Below are 16052 nucleotides of genomic sequence, written 5' to 3'. Positions count from 1 at the left end.
AAATGTTGACCACACCAACCTCAACAGACAGAAATTTCTCCCCGTCTACTGGAAGCAACACATCTCCTACAACATCAGAGATGATCCCATCACCCGCTTCACCAGACACCACTGTAGAAAACACAAGGGACACATCACCAACTATAACGAGAAGTATCACTCCAATAGCCTCAACAGTCTCAGTTAAACCTGGACTAGAGGACCAATCAACCTTGCCCTCTTCCACCACTTCTACTGAGGAAACATCAGCACCTTCTCAGGACCACCAGACTCACAGCATAGAAACCACCAGAGACACTCAAAGCTCCACCATCAGAGACGTGACCACATCCACTCCCTCATCGCCACGTGGACACACTCTTACAGAAGGCACTCCCCAGGAGACATCGTCTTCAGGTGAAACAACCACTTCATCCCCAGCCAGTGTGAGCAGCACACCTGTGACAACGTCAAAAATGTTGACCACACCAACCTCAACAGACAGAAATTCTAAGGGTCCATTGCTTACTCTACAGCCATCCACAGACTATTCTTTCTCTGACTCTACTTCTTCTGGTAATGTGGGCACAGCTCAGATCATATCGAGTTTCTATACTTCAACCAGTAATTCTTCATTCTCTCAATCAGCCCCTGGCCCTGCAGTCACCTGGAGCTCCGCCACCCTATTCACAGGTCACCCCACTCATCTGTCTGTTACCAGCACTTCTCCACCATCCACAGCATCCTTAAGCTCCACCGTGAAGACTGAGACATCAGGTAGGTGGGGACTCCGGGGTCTTGGTCTCTTACAGTGGCCCAGTTGGCTCAGTTCAGCCTCAAGGAGTGCTTGAGAGAGGAAGGTGAGTTAGTACTGCCAGGCTGGAGGTCAGATCCACGAGAATAATAAGTCAGTGGCAGTTATGGTGGGTGACAGGCTCATAATCCCTTCTACCCCAGGAGATAACTGCTTTTCTGCAGGGAGTGATTTGGGTGTGACCAGAAGACAGACAGGTTTCTAGCTGTCTCTCCCAGCTCCTAAAGTCTCTGACTCTCTTTAACTCTGCTATTTTCTCTGTAAAGCCCACTCCAGTCTTCTTTCCCTGCCTGCCCAGGGACAATCGTAACCTCACAGAAGACAGACAGTGGGAGAAGCACAGCAACATCACTACCCTCAGCAACCTCCCAGACCCTTACCACGTCCACTGCTGGCAATTCTAGAGGCACCCACTCAACAGCTGCCCCAGTCTCTATCAAGCCCGAGAAAGGCAAGTGATTCCATAGAGCTGGAGCCTCTCCACCCTGGGAGGGAGATGATGGAGTTAGATGTGGAGGTTGTAGCTGTGGCAGCTGGATTGGATCTACCAGCGAGGTCCCTCATGGGTCGTTGGGGGAACCAGTTCTGTGGATCTCTCCACTGCCCCACCTGGGCCATTGGAAGTCCAGCCGCTCTCCATACCCCCTTGATAGGGGTGGGTAACTGAGTGCTTAGTCTCAGCCTGCTTGCTCATAGACTGTTGTTTTGAATCAGAAGGGCCTTATAGGGGCAATGCAAGAGCATCAGAGTTGGGTGCTGAGGGCTGGCTTTGCACATGGTGCTGGGCTAGGAGCTAGAGATACAGAAATGATCAAGGTGCTGTTTAGCAAGGGACAGAGCTGCTGCCTCAGTAGATGCCATTAGAGGAATAGCCCAGGATATTAGGTGCACACACTGGAAGCCCCGAGGGAATGTCAGGGGTGGGGGGTGGGGTCAAGGTGAAGAGGAGGCTTAGTCAATAGGAGCTGGGGTAGCGGAAGTGCCCCAGGCAGGCAGGAAGGCCTGAACAGCTGGAATAAAGGCATGGACAGGAAAAGCAGTCCTAGTGTTGCATGGGGAGGAGATCCGTAAGCATTTGGGGTTACCAGAAGTGAGGGGAAGAGTGTTGAGAAGCAAGGCTGTCATGTGAGGGAATCTTGTAGATAATAGGCACCAGGGAGGACGTGACGTGATTTACATTTATGAACAGTGCCATGGTGGCTGGGGTGGGGAATAAATTTGTAGGAGGCCAGGAGAGCAGTGTAGAGACTTCTGCGGTATTCCAAGCAACACCATGTGAGGGCTGCCAGTATGGAAAGGAGGAGGCCCATTTGAGAAATGTTTAGGACAAGGTTTCTCAAATTGGAGCCCAAGGACTTCCATGGGGGATCTGATGACAAATTCTACGGGGATTTTAAGTTTATCTAGAGAAATACCATCTTAGGGAACAAGTCTCATTCTATGAAATGATCTTTCAATTACTCATCTTCACTACATTGGAGGAATTTTGTCTTTTCACCCTTAAAAGAATTCTGAGTACCATAACTGGTACAGAATAATTTGTTGGTATTCTAACAGCAGAACCTGTTTTTCTTCAAACTGGGGAAGGCTGAGCGTACCATTTCAGTGGTAAAATGAAGAGATGGGTTGAATGCAAGTGGAGAGAGGAGTGCTTGATGGCTCCCACTTAGGGGAACAGGGGACAAGTGTGGAGGAGCAGCTTGGGGACACTCTTGGGGGCCCCTACCAGCCCTGATGACATCAGGGCCCATGAGAACTTCCTGCTCCTCTTTGTACCGGCCCAGGCGTTTCCCTCTTCCCCTACGGGCTGCGTGCTGGAGACCAGGAGTTTGTCAAGAGGACTGTGGACTTCACCTCACCACTCTTCAAACCCCAGATTGGCTTCCCCCTCGGCTCTTCTCTCCGAGAATCCCTCTACGTGAGTCCCCAACTGCAGCTCAAAGGGCAGGACCCATGACCTGCATTCCACTGGCTTGCTTCTCCCTCCAGGCCTCGGAGACATCCCTGTGACCATGACCAACAATGACCATGACCGAGCAGGAGAATGGAAGCAGCGCTCGTCAGGCACCTACTGTGTCCCTGCCGCTAGCTCAGTTTGCATGCACCATCTTTAATGATAAGGCACCAGCTGAGGAAGACAGGGAGCTAGGCAAGGCCTCCCCACCCAGGTGGACAGAAGTGTTGTCACCTCAGTAGAGAGGTGCCGGGGCCCAGTAAGCTCTCCACCGTTTTCACAGGCCCTTTTATTGAGTAGGACTCTCTGCTTGGGAAAATTGACTCTTTGATGCTGTTCACATTTTCTATAATTATTTCCTGGTTTCCTGGTCCAAGTATTGATACTTCATGTCTCCCAGAGGAGAGCTGAATGGCAGTTGTGGCCCTCAGTGAGGGGGCTGAGTCAGAACACACTGTGAAAGGGTGACACAGCGATGGGGTGAGGGTATCCATTCTTTTAGCTCTAACGGATATAGCACAAGCTTCAGGGGTGGGGCTAAGGGGATTTACCTGGAGATGTCTGCTCTATGATGATGGGCTTGTCTATAGGTGGGTCTACCACTGAAGCAGGACAAAACCTACCACCTTAGGAAGGACTTAGGACATGAGGAATGGACTAAGGATGAAGAGTATTTGTGGGAGAACTATGTACAGGGCCTCTCCCAGCAGGCAGGGAGATGGATGAGACCTTCCACAGGTTGTTGAAATCTCTGAAGTTCTACCCTCATGCATCCCAGGAGCTGACCCAAGGCTGGGATGCTCCCTCCCTGAATGCTAACCAGAAGAACATTTGTGCTCAGTTCACAGATAATGGCCAAATCATTTTTCCGGAGTCAGAGTACCAGATTTTCTCCTACCCCAACCCTCTCCTTAGAGGCTTTACAGCCTGGGATCCTGTGGCCCTGGTGGCTCCATTCTGGGACGATGCTGATTTCTCCGACAGCCGGGGAACCATATTTTACCAGGTGGGCCTTTCAAAGCTCAGCACTCAGGGTCCTGCATCAGTCAAGGAGAGACAAAGGGCTGTGTGGAGGGCCTTGAAAGTGCTCCAGCTGTCAGAGCCCGGGCTCAGTGTGGGCAGGAATTGAAGCTTAAATATGAGGGCGGGAAGGAAACAGACTAGGACACAACCACGGGAAGACTGCAGGTGACAGAGACGGGGTGCAGCGATCCATGGTTTGATTTTAGAATGAGGTTGTAGGGGTCCATCCGAACAAGGCTGAATCAAGCAGGGACCCTGCGTGTGCTCCTGGGTGGGGTTGATGACTCCAATCAGTGGGAGCTACCAGCACAATGAAAGCTACCCCAGGCGAATGTGGATCGTGCCCCTGCCACGGACAAGGCACTGTAGAAGGTCCAAAGGTGAAGAAATACATGGCTGTCTTCAAGGAGCCTTCAGCTGGACATAGGGAGGTACAAATGGGCGCAGGTGGTTGCACAGTCAGAGCCAGTTTATGCTAAGAGATGCACAAGTTCAAGTCCAGAAGACTTGGGTTTCTGGGCCTCAACTCTCCACTCCACACACCCCAGGTTTCCCTGTGGCCCGAATTTGGATCTATCTTAAGGTCACAGGCACTAACTGTGAAAATGTAAGCCTGGGAGGGGGAAAGATGGGAGACACAGGTGGACTAAAGTGAGCGGAAAGTGGGGGTCCCTCAGGAGTATTGAGCTGGGACCCTTATTTCCTTGTCCGTATCTGCCTTCTTTTCCTAGGAATACGAGACTCTCTATGATGAATACAACCTGCTAGTGAGGGAGGTGGAGTCTTGGATTAAAATGTTAACAAACACCTGGAACTACAAAGCCAAGTGGACACTAAAGGTCACGTGGGTCCATGCCCCCGCCTATCCTGCCCGGGGGACCATTGGGGTGAGTGGACCAATGGGCACTTCCCTGTGAACCATCTGGAAGTCAGACATCCTAGAATCCTAGGCAGGGCCCACTCTTCTAAACTCCTCTCTGACTCAAGGACAGGTGACTGATTATAACACACCCCTCCCGGCCCACCTCCCCGCCTCCCCATCCCCCATCCCTCCACCTCCAACCCCCCCCACCCCGTTTCCTGAGCACTTACCACGTGCCAGGTGTGCCTCAGGGCTTCGCTTACATGACATCACACCAGCCCAGAGCACTGGATATTAGGAGTTGAAACATGGGACATGAAATTTCTGTTAGTCAAAAGTGGCTGCCTATTGGCAATTTTATATGGCTCAACCTAATATTATTATCCACATATTAGAGATGAGGAAGATGATGGCTAGAGAGGTTAAGCAACTTGCTCATGGTCACCCAGCTAGCAAATGACAAAGCCAGGCCTGGAACTGAGGTTTTTTTGACTCCGCACTCTGGCTCTCAACCGAAATGCATCCAGTGGAAGGGGGCACACCACAGGCTCTCCTTAATCTTCTCTCTGGGGCCTCACCGCTCGGACAGTCACAAAGTTATTCCTTGTGTCTGGTCTAAAAAGTCACTCATTTCTTCATTGGCTCAACAAGTTCATTGCTTACCTACTTTGTACAAGCCCAGTGCTTGACACCTACCTTCAGAGAACCTTCAGTCTCACCTGTGTGGTCCTCCACGCTATTTAGGGTGAGGGGACATTGGGACAATATCCTTAAATATCCCAGAGGAAGTTCCTCAGGCCTCTCCCAGCTCTCGAGTATCTTGGCTAACCTCTCAGGTTGCTGAAGCTTTCTCATACAGACCCTCTTCTAACTGGATTCTAACCCAGAGTCCTTTACCTTCCCTCCCTGGAAAGAAATCACAAAGAAGGCAAATCCACCATGGCAGGTGCTTTGAAAGTTAGGGTGAAATCTGTGCATAATTCCAAACTTGCTTATATTTTAAGCCCATGCCTTTGCTCTGGGTAGGCCAGGAAAAGGTGACGTGGGTGTCGGGGTTGGGGTGGGATGGATGGTGGGACATCCCAGATCTCTCACAGGCATCCCTATGTCTGCCTCCTACCAACCCCCAGACCAACACCTACCAGGCCATCCTTTCCACAGACGGGAGCAGGTCCTACGCCTTGTTTCTCTACCAAAGTGGTGGTATGCAGTGGGATGTGACCCAGCGCCCAGGCAACCCCGTCCTGATGGGCTTCTCCAGGTAGGACAGGGAGGGGCTGTCAGCACTGAGCAGATAATTGGAGCCCTGCAGAGCAGGGCTTGCGCTGCACACACACTCCATACCCCCAGGACAAGGCAGGATTCCTCCTCACCAATGCTTCTGACTCACACGGACTCCAGTTCCCACTTCTTGCTGTTTCAGATTAAAAGATCCCTATTCACCCTGCCATTCTCTTTCCTACCCCAGTCCCCGTGCACAGTGATAATAATTCCCAGAGCTTTGACTTCTAGGATTTCCACTGACATTAGCTGACCTCTCTTGACTTCTCAAATATCATCACAATAACAACCAACATTTATTACACCAAGTACTTAATAGGCATTATTTCATTTGACTATCACAACAACCTCATGAAGGAGATACTATTTACTACCCATTCTGCAGGTAAGGAAACTGAGGTACAAATAGACAAGTCATTGCCCAAAGTCACAGAGCTGGGAAGTGGCAAAGCAGGAAGTTGAATCCAAAATATAATGCTGAAATCTGCCTTCCTGACTTCTGATGGGCTGAGAATTAACCTCTCGCCCAGGGGCACCAACAGCTTGTGTGGGGTCAGTGGCAAAGATGGAGAGCAGAGAGATGGATGGCGCGTGGATGCGGGCGTGGGTTCCCAAGTGTGGAGATGGCTCATTCTCTGACACAACAGTTCTGAACCATGGTGTGTGTGCAATCAGTTGTGAAGGTCACATGTAATTTGTTACTGGTAATTGCTGCAAGGGTTTTTCTCCGAGAGTGTGTTCAGGATCACCCCTATAATTACATTGCTTTCACTTGCTTTTTGATGTGCCCTGGAGGAGAAAGTAGCGGAATTATCCAACTTAGCTAGGAATTTCACACCATTCTGAGTGCACCCATGGAAGGTATCACACCCATGTGCCTCATCTGTCCTGTGTCAAAGGGGAGAAAGTATCCGGAGTCTCTGCTCTGAGGTGTGCACCCAGAGAGGCTGCGGGTTCTGCTCCAGGGTTTCCTCCTTCCTGGAGCAGCGCTTAAACACCACCCCAGGGTGTGTGTGGAGGGGCGGAGCACCCATTGCCCAGGTCCTCCTAACTCAGAGACTGCTGTTAACCCTCACAACCAACGGTCCCCTACAGCGCCCCCTCTCCAACCCCTAGTAGAAGGGAAACTAACAGGAAGGAGGCCTGGGCTGTTTCTTTCACACCCCTGTCTCAGGACCAGTTTGCTGCAGTTCTCCATCTGATGTGGAATAAATTAGGGCCTCCTACCCCTGCCCCATCCGCCTCCTTCCCTCTCCTGCTTAGCGCTGGGAGTCAGTGATTCTGGCTGCCTGGCTGACCAACTGACTGAATAGCTGACTGGCCAGCTGATAACTAATGACTGGCTGGACCGAGTGGGTGACTGGCTGACTGACCAGCCGGATGAATGAGTAACTTGCCGACTGAGGGGAAAGACTCTGTGTGTGACAGAGGCCAGAGATTCTTTCCTTTGCCTGCAGTGGAGATGGGTATTTCAAAAATAGCCCGTTGACATTCCAGCCAGTGTGGGAGAAGTACCGTCCAGACCAATTCCTGGATTCCAACTCAGGTAAAAGCGCCACCTTATCACACTGGAGGGATTCAAGTCCTCTTCTGTCTCGCACTCCGTGTGCCATGACAGTCCTAGAGGGGCAGCTCCCTTGTATCTCCACCATCCCAAAGGGTGTTTCCAGCACAATCTGACCTCCCACAGGTGGAATCCAGACTTGGCACTGCCCAGGGAGCAGTGTACCTCCTGCACCCTCATGCAGTACAGAGTCTCCTCCCTGGAATGAGCCAAACCCAGGAGGCCTATGAGAGGGGACCCAGATCCTGAAAGCGAGGACGGGGTACAGCAGGAGGTGGGGACATGAATGAGCAGTTAGGACAATTCTCCAAGTGTCCTGTCCCAGAGCTGGAGTGAGAACCCAGATGAGATCCCTTAATGGATCTACCAAAAAGGAGTTCCAGGGGATCTGACATCCATTCAGTCATCATTTATTGAGTACCTGCTATGTGCTGGACACAGTGCTAAGAGCTACAAGTATGAAAAAAATAAAGACCAACTATGTTGGTCTCAGAGAGCTCTCACTCTGGTAAGAAGGCCAGTACTTTAGGTCCCATGGGGCTCCTCCATGACTTGTACTGTCTGGTGGCCCCAAAGGGAAAGAAATTACAGTTTCCAAAATGTGATAGAACAAAAGATACTTTAGCATTAGAAATTAGCCATGTAAACTGTGAAGCATAAATCCAGTTCTATTTGTTCTGTGGCAAGAAACTCGGGTAAACAGAAGCTGAGTCAAATCATGAGCGCTATCTTGTGGAGAAAGCTATCCTATCAGATTAAGTCCCTTCTATCCAGATGCATCTGCTTGTGATGTAGGGGGTGCAATGTGATAGTATGTGTGTGTGTTTTGGGGGAGAGTATCTGGTGTGTTTCCCTTGATACCAGGCCATTGTGGAGAAGATACACCAACAGGTAATCATAAACAATGATTATCCTTTTCAAAACCTTATCAAACCGTAGTTATCTCGATAATTTCTTCTTTTGTGTGGGAACAGGATCAAAATCTAATACATTATGTCCTATTGCATTTTTTTGTACTCTGGAGCCCCATTTCTCACTCATGCACCTGGGGTGGGTGGTAAGTGATTTACAGTTAATTAAAGGTCTATTTAAAGTTCAAACCCCCTTCAGAATTTCTTCTCCCAATTACTTCTCGTTTCCAAGGATGGCATCTGGGCACAGAGGAAGCTTCCTCAGCCTCGTATTGTTGGAGAAAGCATCTGCTTCATGTGCCTCCTTCCCTGTGGCTCCCCAGCTGGCCTCTGAGCCTCAGCCTCCATCCTGGCTGCTTTGGCCACTGGCATGTCTGTGCAAGTGTCTGAGCATGTGGCTGGTGGCTGGTGGCATCACTCACTGAGATGTAGGGTGCATGAGGAGAAACTGGTTTGGGGAGATTGGCAGGTATTGGAGCTTAGAATAGCAGACGTGAGGGTAGAGAATGGGGTGGACTGAAGCTTAGGGCCAGGGTTTGCCTCTGAGTTGGGTAAAGGTGAGCTCTCCCTGCGCAGCACTTGTCCCAGGGTTTCACCCTAAGATCCAAGCTTTGGGATTTTCAACATCACATCAAAGGGGCCTTTGGGGAGGAATCCCTGCCAGTCTCAGCTGGGTTCATCTTTGGAAGAGTTGTCCAGAGTTGGGGGAGTGACATACAGAGGGTGCCCTTATGAGTTTTGCTTGTCCCTAAAGCTAAATCAGAGCTTGTGGCCCCAGGCCCTGGGATAACCCTTTCTTCCTCTGCTCCCCCAGGCCTCCGAGGGCTGCAAATCTACAAGCTACACAAGGAAGAAAAGCCCAACTACCGTCTCCAGTGCCTGCAGTGGTTGAAGAGACAGTCTCAGTGGCCCAGCTGGGGCTGGAACCAGATCTCTTGCCCGTGTTCCTGGAGGCAGGGACTATGGGACTTGAGATTCCAGCCCATCAACATAGGTGATGCCCCCTTCCTGTCTCTCGAGACACCCCCAGGGTCCCCCACAAGCCCACCCCCTCCCTCTGGCCATGCCTGACCTCTCCCTTCCGGGGCACCCTCAGTTCCTCCCTGGAAGCACCCCGACCCCACTGCTGCCACCACCACGGGCATCCTGGGCCTGAGTGTGTCTGGGCTTGTTGCAGCCTGGTCGGGCCTTGGCAGCAGGCAGCTGTGCAGCTTCTCCTCCTGGCGAGGGGGCGTGTGCTGCAGCTACGGACCCTGGGGAGAGCTTCTCCAAGGCTGGAGAGTGCAGAGTCCTTGGCAGTTCGGTAAGTGTGTCCACGGAAATCTCAACCCCGCCTTTTCTGGAGCTTTCTGTTCTTCACTGTCAGAGACCAGCTTGGGCTCCACGTCAGCAGTGGGACCAACAGAATGAAGTCTCTTGTCCCCATTTCCTCCCAGCTACTTCCCCTCAATTTCCTGATCTTGTAACATTAGGAAGTTTCCGACATCCCTTCCAGCTGGCTTCCTAGGGATTTCTGACTGAGTTCCTCTTGCCCCATCTCCACTTGGCCCATAGCCCCAGCCCAGAGTAGGGGCATCTTTCTAGGGAAGGGGAGGGGCCTGATCCGACCCAGATTAGCAGGCTGTCTGGGGGAAGACATGGAGTCGTTTCCCGCAGAGACCTTCCAAAGGAGCTAGAGAGGACGGGGTTGGGGACCCAGGGTAAGCATGTGCTCCCCACCTCCTCCCTGCAATCTCAGCAGCCTCCTTAGTCCCCAGACGACCAGCCACAGCCTCCCACTCCCAGCGCTTGGAGAGCGGTGGGACTCAGCACCCCCTGCTCCAAGAAAGGACGGACCCTGTGCCTGCCCACCAGGGGCTTTGCTCCACGTGGCTCTGACAAGCCCACAAGGGAGAGAGTAACTGGTCAATGGCCTAAGGTCATTAAGCAGGGTGGGATCTGAACTCATGTGGGCCTGATTTGCCAACCATGCCCTTGCCACCCGCATCATCCTGCCCAAACCTCCCAGCTGGGTCCTGCAGGTCCCTCATCTCCCCCAACCCGCTGCTCTTCCCCACAGACCAAGAACTGGAGCCGCAGAACTGGTGTTGCCATTTCAACGACAAGCCCTACTTCTGCGCCCTGTACCAACTCAGGAGGCCCCGCATCAGCTGCGCTGGGTACCAGCCCCCGAGGCCAGGTGAGGCTGCCGGAGCCCAGCCCTGGGGCAGGGCTGAAGTGGAAGATCTGGGGAGGGGTAGCCTCTCGGGGTCTGGACCAGGGTGGCACAAGCTTCCTGGGGCAGCGCTGTGACCACAAGGGAAGGTGGAGGTGTGTGCGGAGTGTGACAGAGGAGGGACTTCACACACGGCCCCGTGGGAGGGGGAGGTGTGGTAGGTGGAGGTGTGGTAGGTGGGGAGGTAATGAGAGGACGTGAGGGGGCACACAAGCACAAGAGGGCTTGCGGGGAGGGTTAAATGCTCCATGAGCAGCTCTCCAGGCTGAAGCCTCCCAGGTCTTTCCCTGGTCTGCCCTGCCAACCTGGTACCTCCTTTGTTCCAGCCTGGATGTTTGGGGACCCTCACATCACCACCTTGGATGGTGCCAATTACACCTTCAATGGGCTGGGAGACTTCCTGCTGGTCCGGACCTGGGATAGAAACTCCTCCTTCCTGCTGCAGGGCCACACTGCCCAGACCGGCTCGGCCCAGGCCACCAACTTCATTGCCTTTGCCGCTGAATACAGATCCAGCAGCCTGGACCCCATCACGGTGAGTGGGGCGGGGGCGCTCCCCTCGCAGGGAGCCTTTAGCTCAGGGACCTTCAGCTGGAGACTGAGGCCCCGGAGGAGAAAGAGATGAAGAAGGGAAGGGAGCAGGAGGGAAGGAGGACGCATCCTGCCAGCGCAGTGGTTCAGATTAGGAGTTTGGGATTAACACACATACACACTACTGTATATAAAATAGATCACCAACAAGGACCTACTATATAGCCCAGGGAACTATACTCAATATTTTGTAATAACCTATAAGGGAAGAGAATCTGAAGAATTATATATATATATATATATATATATATATATATTCTTCATATACATATATGTCTGAATTGCTGTGCCGTACACCTGAAACTAACACGGTATTGTAAATCAACTATACTTCAATAAAAATAAATAAATAATTAAAAAAAAAAAATAAGAGTCAACCCGGGAGACACAGGATTAGGGTCCTGGCTGTGAGACTGAAGAAACAACTTGACTCCAGTGCCTCTTTTTCCTTAGAGTAAGATGGGGATGATAATATTACCTACCTCACAGGGCCATTGTGAGATTTAAAAGCTAATCTATGAAACGTGCCTGGCTCAGAGCGTGGCCCATGCCAAGCGCCTCACACATGGTAGCTAGCATCACCTCATGGTCACACTCCTCATCACCTTCACCTTCATCCAAGCCCCAGGCTCTGAGCTCTCCGCAGCCTCCTTCCTCAGTTTCTGGGCCCACCTGCGGGTCGGGCTTAGGCCTCTGCCAATTCCCTTCCAGGTTCAATGGTTCCTTAAGCCCAGTGACACAATCCACGTTCGGCTCAACAACCAGACTGTAACATTTGAGCCTAACCGTGAAGGTGCAAAAGGTAGGCTGGGGACAGCCGTCAGCTGCCCTCTCCTGCTACCCTGGGTCAGGATCAGCAGGGTGCCCAGCACCAGGGAGAAGGGAGCTGGGGCGGAGAGGCAGTGGCATCGGGGCAGAGCAGCGTGGTCACCACCCCTGCTGTCCGTCCAGCAGCTGTGCCTGAGCAGTGTCTTCACCGGAGCTGGGCCTTAAACTTTCCCTCCTCACTTCTCTCCTTCCCCTGAGGCCGTGACAGCCTCTCTACGACAGCCCCGTCCTCAGTCCCCAGGGAGAAGGCGGTGGGGTGGGCCGTGAAGGTGTCCTGTGAGTGTGGTTTGGGGCCACTGGAGTAGGCCCTGCAGGGCATCTCCCAGATGCCCTTAGTCTCCTCTCTGCATCTTGAAACTTCACTACTGCCAAGTCTTGGGCCTCCAGGGCTCCAACGTTGGCTTTTTCCTCATTTCTCTCCCAACATTCCAGGCCAGGAGATGTTCAACACCTCTGGAGTTGTAATGACCCGCAATGGCTCCATGGTATCAGCCAACTTTGATGGGGCAGTGACCATCTCAGTGATCGCTCTCTCCAACATCCTCCACGCCTCCTGCAGCCTCCCGGAGGAGTATCAGAACCACACAGAGGGCCTCATGGGTAAGGAGCAGGCAGGAGCCTGCCTCTGCAGTAGGAGCTCAGATCCCCCAGCCTGTAAGCAGCTCCACCTCCAGTGGGCCTGTGGACATCACAGGTGGAGTTTCCTTTCTCAGCCTCCTTGGAACAGAGCCTGAGGGTACAGAGCAGCAGGGAAGGAGGAGGGAGGTAGCTCTTCAGCTACCTCTGAGGCTCACTTCCCATCCTCCTGAAGCTCTGGGTCCAGGGCAGAGGAGGGGGCATCCAGGATGGGCTCTGGGGAGCATGGGGCCAGCAGCCACCCTTCCCCTCCCTCCCTCCGGCTTCACACCTTCCCACCCTCCCCCATCCCCCATATTCCCTCCCTTCTTTCCCCACTTCCTCCTTCATTTCCTTCTTCCCTGAAGCAGAGGGGCAGGCTCTGAGGCTATAGTCCTCTCCTGGCCTCCTGGAGGACTGAACCAACAACAGATGCAACCGAAAGAGGCTTCGCAAGGCCCCTACTCCCCACATCTCCATGTGACCTGTTGGATGCTCCCCAGGGAAGGGGAGGGCCACAGTCCCAGGGTGGCTGACTCCTGCTCTGTCCCTCAGGCTTTTGGAACGGCAACCCAGATGACGACTTCAGGATGCCCAATGGCTCCGCCCTTCCCCCAGGGAGCTCCGAGGAGATGCTTTTTCACTATGGAATGGCCTGTGAGTCTGAGCCTCAGGGTCCTCAGGCAGATGGGGTAAGGCCAGGGTGAAGGAAGCTGCCGCACTGTCTCCCTCAGGCCTGGGGGGACCAGACCTCTGTCCTCTAGAGAGGGGAGTAGGAAGGAAGAGACCTGAGGATGCTGGTGCCACCTCAGATTTGTCTCCTCCAACCCAGATTTGTCCCCTCCCTCCACTTCTGTCCCACCTGCATCTCTCTACCTGGAAGAGAGGACAAGGAAGTTGGGTGGCCCTCACTCACGAGAGCGGGGACTTCCAGACTCAGAAGCTGGAAGTCACTCTGTCCTTCCACATACCCCTCCCCCACCCAAACCATATAAAGTAAGGGTAAGGGGTGAACACAGCAGAAATATAGCTGGAGTCCCACCCTGGTGCCACCACCATTGCACCTTGTGTGTTTTAGGGGAAATCAACGGAACAAGCCTTTTTGGCAAGAGGGAAGACCATTTGCCTTCCAACTTCACCCCTGTCTTCTTTTCACAACTGTCGGGAAACAAATCTTTGAATGAAAATTTGACCTCCAAGTGTAATGGAGATAAACAATGCATCTACGATGCCCTGGCCACAGGAAACAAAAGCCTTGGACTGTACACTGGGATGCTCTTTAGAAAATACCAGCAGATGAACACCACCCTGAGTAAGTGGTATGAGGCCCAGGGAGGCATGTGCAGAGATAGGGGGCAGATGAGGTGACCCCCTTCCATGACACTCCTTTAAGCTACACATTTTTAAAACTTAACAGATTCTTTTGCTCATGTTATTCCTCTGCTCAAACCGTCCCATGATTCCCCAGCCCTATCCTTATGATAACCTTCAAAGCCCTATCCAATCTGGCCCCATTGCCTCTCCAAACTCTTCTCCTAGGACTTCCCATCTCACTCATTCCACTCCAGCCCCACTGGCTTCTTTGTGTTCTTCAAACATGCCAGGCTCACACCCGACTCCAAGACACTGCACGTGCTATTCTCTTTGTCTGGAATACCCTTCCCCCAGAGAGCCACAAGCTCGTCCCTCGCCTCCTTCCAGTCTCTATTCAAATGTCACCTTCTCAGCAGTGCCTTTCTGGGCTAGCCTGCCTAAAATTTCACATTCACCCCCACTTCCTATTTGCCTTCCCCGCTTTATTTTTCCTTCTTGTTATCTATAACTATCTAACATATTTTCTAATTTTCATAGGTATCTTTTTTATTATTTGTTCATTGCTGCATCCTTACTACCTAGAACAGTTCCAGCCATAGAGTAGATGCTCAGTAAATACTTGTTATGACTGACTGAATGAATAAACAATTGTATGGAAATAGCAGGGCTCCAAAACACAGAGACCAGTGCAAAGGTTTTACTCCCTCTCCATTTCCTGACACATGCAAAGCCCATCAGATGTTACCCTCATGGTTTACAGCCCTCTTCCAAAGGTAAAACTCCACAATGGTCTGAGCAATGCTGACCTCTGATTCACTTCATACCATGCCCAGAATAGCATTCTGATCAGGAAAGAACTTGAATCCTGTTTGAGGAGAAGATAAAAGAGAGAATAAAGATTTGGGTGTGTGGGCAATACAACCACAGCCTTCTCTGCATGTGTCTGAGAGCAGGTACACAGAATAATTCCTGCTTCTGGAGGTAGGTCACAGCCGGGGCAATGCCTCACACAAGAGAGAGGACTGAAGAAACAGGAGGCCCAGAAGGCAAGAGAGTATCTTACCTCACACCTCGCATTCCTTCTTTGTGTCTCAGATCAGTACCCACCCTCTATTGAGGGTCCTGATGTGATGGAAGCCTACATGGGACAGGCCAAGCTGGTTAATTACACCAGCAGCACTAAGGATGTCACATTCACTCTCAGAAACAACTACACTGACTTCAAGCTCTTTGGTAAGAATCCTTGGCTGGGGCTGTAGCAGATGAGGTCAGAGTCAAGCTCTGGGTAATTTTGCATGATTATACCCTGTGCAACTTCATGTCACTTTTCCATTGGAATATCCAGGACCAACATTTCTTGGGAATAATCCCTATAATTCAAATAGGTGCCGCCAGTGAATAGTAGTGATGGGCTTATGGAGATTTGGCTGACTAGCTAGACTGCCTCTGGGCATGTACAACTGATTCAAAGATCATTTCATCTCAGTCTTATAATATGCAATCATCCTTATGCAATCAACAAATTATTAGAATAAATATAACAATTAACAAATACTAATTTAAAACATTTTCATATCTATTAAAAGAAGGATATCATATGGAACGAGATTTAAAGAATGCAAATAACTTCATTTGGTACCTTTCTCACTATTTTTATGTTTGTCAACCATGTTTACCTCACTTTGCCTCTCTTTATCTGCTTTTCTGCGCTGGGACCAAGCAAAGCTTCATCTTTCCCTCCCAGTAATGGTGTGAAGACCCCGTTTCAGGCCTGTAACCATGATCTGGGTCAAGAGTCAAAGCCAAGGGAATTCCCTGGCAGTCCAGTCATTAAGACTCGGCACTTTCACTGCCGTGGGCCCGGGCTCAATCCCCAGTTGGGGAACTAAGATCCTACAAACCACGAGGCACGGCCAAAAAAACAAAAAAGTGCAAAAAAAAAAAAAAGAGTCAAAGCCCACAGGATGTAGCTCGCCTTCTGTTGCCAGCACTAATTAAGCTGGTGACTGTTCTTTGCTAAACCAAAGCCCTTAGGGACCTTATTCTGAGCTCTGAGCACCTCTCTGACTCATTTTCTTTCTCTGTGCATAAGAAGGGACTG

The 16052-nt window shown here is 51.5% G+C and overlaps 1 protein-coding gene across 1 annotated transcript in view; it reads left to right on the top strand.

Annotated features, from left to right (window-relative positions):
* MUC4 (mucin 4, cell surface associated) overlaps positions 1-16052 on the top strand; it is a 38752-nt gene that overhangs the window by 11333 nt on the left and 11367 nt on the right. The window contains 16 exon segments of the mRNA XM_055085464.1: positions 792-839; positions 1092-1244; positions 2578-2711; positions 3589-3753; positions 4502-4657; positions 5763-5893; positions 7371-7459; positions 9203-9382; positions 9566-9691; positions 10448-10567; positions 10930-11138; positions 11906-11996; positions 12455-12622; positions 13193-13294; positions 13716-13949; positions 15047-15184. Coding sequence (XP_054941439.1) covers positions 792-839; positions 1092-1244; positions 2578-2711; positions 3589-3753; positions 4502-4657; positions 5763-5893; positions 7371-7459; positions 9203-9382; positions 9566-9691; positions 10448-10567; positions 10930-11138; positions 11906-11996; positions 12455-12622; positions 13193-13294; positions 13716-13949; positions 15047-15184 — 2244 coding nt within the window.

The sequence above is a fragment of the Physeter macrocephalus genome, chromosome 1, assembly GCF_002837175.3.
Source record: "Physeter macrocephalus isolate SW-GA chromosome 1, ASM283717v5, whole genome shotgun sequence".
NCBI classification, from domain to species: Eukaryota; Metazoa; Chordata; class Mammalia; order Artiodactyla; family Physeteridae; genus Physeter; species Physeter macrocephalus.
Note: the sequence above shows the minus strand (reverse complement) of the source record. Positions and strands in the feature narration are given on the sequence as shown.